The sequence below is a fragment of the Apis dorsata genome, unplaced genomic scaffold, assembly GCF_000469605.1.
Source record: "Apis dorsata unplaced genomic scaffold, Apis dorsata 1.3 scaffold_292, whole genome shotgun sequence".
NCBI lineage: Eukaryota > Metazoa > Arthropoda > Insecta > Hymenoptera > Apidae > Apis > Apis dorsata.
The window spans coordinates 815,714-820,083 of NW_006263567.1; the positions used below are offsets into that span (position 1 = coordinate 815,714).

Below are 4,370 nucleotides of genomic sequence, written 5' to 3' on the forward strand. Positions count from 1 at the left end.
AAAAATAAAATATTTAATAATTTAATAAATTTATATTTAATAAACATTTTCTTTAAAAAAAGGAAAAAGACAAAAAGAAATTCTAAATGATTTGGATCTTATAACCCTATGGCAAGGCATAGAGGATAAGAGAATGATAATAAAATAGAATCAGCCGCACAGACCTGTATAGGAGTCTTTTTGCGCACCTAGTGCTGTAAGGCCTTCACTGATGCTTGATAAAATATACAAGAATACTCTGGGTTCTAATGTTGAAAGAAACACCATGTGATCTTGAGCCAAACATTCAAGTAACACAAAATATGTTGTAGATAATTTTGGATAATCCTACAAAAAAAAAAAATTGAATGTAAGATAACTATTCTTATATCTTTTGAATATAATATTTAATTAATTAGTGCATACCAATAAATCACTTTGTGGTATACTAAGAAGTAATTTTACAAATGTATTAAGCGCATTATCTAATGCCTCATCACCATATAATCTGAATACTCCAAAATTTACGTAACTTCCACACAAAGCTGCTTTTAACATACTGAAGCATATACTTATCCCTTTAAGTTTTAAGGGATATATTTGATCCTTTGGAACTTCAACGTTTAATATACGATTACCATAACTACATATTACTTTACTAGCTTCACGAAATAATAAAATTCCATTTGGAGAAGATGCATCAAACTGTAATCGTTGACTTCTATTTTGTACTAATTCTGCAAATAATTTTAGGACGGGTGTAGTAACCTGTGGTTCATAATGCCACAATTCCACAGCATGTAATAAAATTGGTGTATAATTAGGATAACTATATATAAATTAAGGTACTTTATATTTAAAAATTAAAAAAAAATTATCATTTATTGATTATTTATCAAATTGTATTTCACAAAAAGGATACATCCAATCAAAGAGCATCATATAAGATGTTTTTGTATTGAATGCATAAGCTAAACCTCTTAAATCTCTTGCTAAACCAATCAGTGCTTTTTTTGCTTCTTCTGCTGCAAAAAGTGAAGGATCAGCAGGACCAATTAATTGTCCTAAACTTTCAAATGCACCTACAAAATGAAAATGTAAATGTAAATATTAAATAAGCATATTAAAACACTTAATAAAAAATAATTTTCATACTTGTTAATGGTAACATAAATGTATGAAACCTTTCTTCATCTTCTCCTAGATCTACCATTAATAATCTACCCAAAGATGTATAGAACATCGATCTACATCGCATTTCTGTTACAGCAACATTGTTTCCCAAAAATGGAAAATGCTCTCTCTAATAAAAAAAAAATATATGTATATATTTTATGTATATATTTATATTATATGTATACACACATATATATAAACATATATTTTTTATTTCTATTTAATTTTTTTATAAGGAAATTTTATACGTACTGTATGATTATTGAGCATAAATTGTACTTCTTCTAATTTTACAAGTTTACGGACACAACTATATCCTACAGATAAGTCATTTAATAATTGTAATGTTTTGGAAATAATTTGTTCACTACGACCCCAATACTTGAGATTTGTTATTCTGCAAATATAATATTGAGATTGTAAATTCTAATAATTTTATTTATTATATTTGTATCTATTATATTTGTATTATAAATATTCTAAATAATATTTCTAAAAGTATTTTTTTACTTACATTTTCCGAATAAGAATACCAAGTACCATAGATTCATCATTAACTCCCAAAACATCTGATAATCTTCTATACACTTTAGAATTTTTTTGAACTTGATCACCTACATATATTTTACGAAATTGTTCAAAGAAACTCAACATTGCTAACTCCAATTTTTCACAGCCACCTTGTGCAAGTCTTGAATCAGTCAAATTCATCAATTGAAGTACTCTACATACGAGCTCGCCATCCATTGCATCATATTCTTCATTACTATTAAATGTTATTTTTCCTCCAATAACACCACCTATTTTTTAAGTATCAAATATAATAATTCACGTTTAATATATATTTTTTTGTTGTACTTTTAAATAAGAAATAATAAGAATGCTTTTATTACATTTTATTAAATCAAAATTTATTCTAAAAATTTTTTTACCTATAATATATACAAGCCAAGTAAGTTGACCTTCTTGTATAGTGATATCCATTCGTTGTGTTGGAGATGCTGTTTGTGTCATTAATTCTTGGTATGTTCTAGCAGCTTGATCAAAAAGTTGTACTAACAAAGTACATGTTTTTTGATATTCACACCTTACAATTACAGATATTTGTTCTAATTGTTGATGAACTATTCCTAAATCATCAAGTGGATCTTCCAAACCCTCCCTAACAACTATTGCAACTGATTCAAGTCTTGAAGTAATATATGCATTTACAATTTCTGGAGTATATGTATTTAATAAATGTGGATCTCCTGCTTTTACGTAAGGCATAGATGATACCATTCTTTGCCATAAAGTTAAAAGATAATGCAAACTATTTGGTGCAAATTGCCACATTTGTAAACTCTGGATTGTAAATTTTGCAATTAATTGTATAGCTTCTGGATAATCTTTGACTAAAACCAATTCTCCAAGTTGAAAATTGCTTTTCAGTCTTGATAACAGTCTACAAAATTCATGATAATTTTCGGGATCACTTAGACCTTGAGGATTTTGTAGTATGTGTTTTATACCACTAACTAAATGTGTTAAAAATTGTGCTCTTTCTGGGTTTGAAAACAAACTTCTTCTAACAGATGCTATTTGGACCAAACATGAAAGAGCCAAAGATGATAGTGTATTAGGTAAACTGTGATACAAATCAAAGAAAAGTTTCAAAGATGTAAAATCCAAAAATGCAGGTCTCCAGCAAGTTGGGATTTGTACTGTACTAAGGTCATCAGAACTTTCATCTGTTGATGTTCCAATGAAGTCAAATGTTAAACAGTTTTGTGCTAGTTTTAAAAGTTGTCTTATTAAACCATGCTAAATAAAAAAAAATGACAGTAATATGTAATATATAAATATTATAAAATATTTTTCTATGATGAAAATATTCTTTAAAAAAAAAAAAAAAAAAACAGAAAACGTACCTGTGCTTCATCATTAAAATTTAAATTTTTACAATTTTCTCGAGCTGTACTTAATAAAGTACAAGATAACCTAAATATTTCAAAGAGTTGGGTATCTCTGAAATGACTGGCAATTTTTCTATGTTTTGTAATAGATCTGTTTGCATCTGCATCTGATACTTGATTCATTTCACATGTTAATTGAGAAAGTAATTGGACTCCTATCATACAGTGTTCTACTGATCCCTATGTATTATATTAAAATATTAGATAAAAGAATTTTGAAACAAAAAAAAGAAAAAAAATATTTTTAAATAAACTTTAAAATAATAACCAACCTGAAGAAACTTTGTTACATCACTAACCACATTTCTAAAAACATATTCATCTTTATCAATATCAAACCAACCAAACTTTGATATTCTGGCAAATAGTGTAACTAGAGCTTGTATTACAAAGTTTGGTAACTTTGGTTGAGTTGCTAAATAATTGAGAATATAATTTCCTGAAACAAAATTATAGATATTAAATTCATGCATCTTCAATTGTTTTATTTTCTAATATTTACTTATGTCAAGCCTTTGTTGTAAACTAAGTCCTGCTGAACGGGAAGCTAATTTTGTCAAAGTAGTGGCTGCCAATAACTGAGCATATGCAGAATCTCCTCGATCAAGTAAGAGCTGACATTTTGTAAGCGTATCTGGAGCATTTTGAAAAGCAACAAGTGCTTTTTCAGCCTCTACACGATGCGCAGAATCTTGTGATTCATACAACTGCTTGCATAGCAACTCCAGCTGCCGTACTTCCTGCATGTGATCCATTCTTAGTGATATAATTCATTATAGGCTTGAATATATCCATGTAGATATTTTAAGTTTATATATTTCAAAATCATTATTTCACTTTCCAAATTTGTTAATAAATTTAATCATTTGTTAATATGTAATTTTATTTATTTTGAATATAATAATTAATGAATTATATATAAATATTTTTTCAATTATTTATTAATATTTCACAAATATTATTTTAGAATTTTAAAATTATATCATTTATTTATAATATATTTTTCTTAGTACTAAATTTAATATTTAGATTAATATTAAGAAAAAAAATATGAAATTAAAAAATTTAAAAAAAAAACATTAAAATATTAAATTAATTATATATCTCCCAATATTTTTGAAAATTATCGAACAAAATATAATAATTATAGATATTTCTTAGATTTGTTCATTTTTTAAATAGATGGAAATTAAATAAAATTGTAACAATAACTTTTATCTTTTATAATAAAATTAATACTTATTATTGTTTTTAATTTTT

General features: G+C 26.0%; 1 protein-coding gene across 3 annotated transcripts in view; it reads right to left on the reverse strand.

Moving 5' to 3' along the window:
- Positions 1-4,370, reverse strand: part of LOC102680439 (exportin-7) — a 9,055-nt gene that overhangs the window by 3,641 nt on the left and 1,044 nt on the right. For 2 of the 3 annotated variants that reach the window (XM_006617067.2, XM_006617069.2), the window contains exons 2-11: positions 3,613-3,850; positions 3,383-3,549; positions 3,066-3,290; positions 2,088-2,958; positions 1,670-1,955; positions 1,408-1,552; positions 1,135-1,282; positions 902-1,061; positions 406-808; positions 165-327 (exon numbers count right to left, since the gene is read on the reverse strand). In XM_006617067.2, coding sequence (XP_006617130.1) covers positions 165-327; positions 406-808; positions 902-1,061; positions 1,135-1,282; positions 1,408-1,552; positions 1,670-1,955; positions 2,088-2,958; positions 3,066-3,290; positions 3,383-3,549; positions 3,613-3,850 — 2,806 coding nt within the window. The remainder of the gene's footprint in view (positions 1-164; positions 328-405; positions 809-901; positions 1,062-1,134; positions 1,283-1,407; positions 1,553-1,669; positions 1,956-2,087; positions 2,959-3,065; positions 3,291-3,382; positions 3,550-3,612; positions 3,851-4,370) is intronic. The other variant, XM_006617068.2, reaches the window with a different exon arrangement.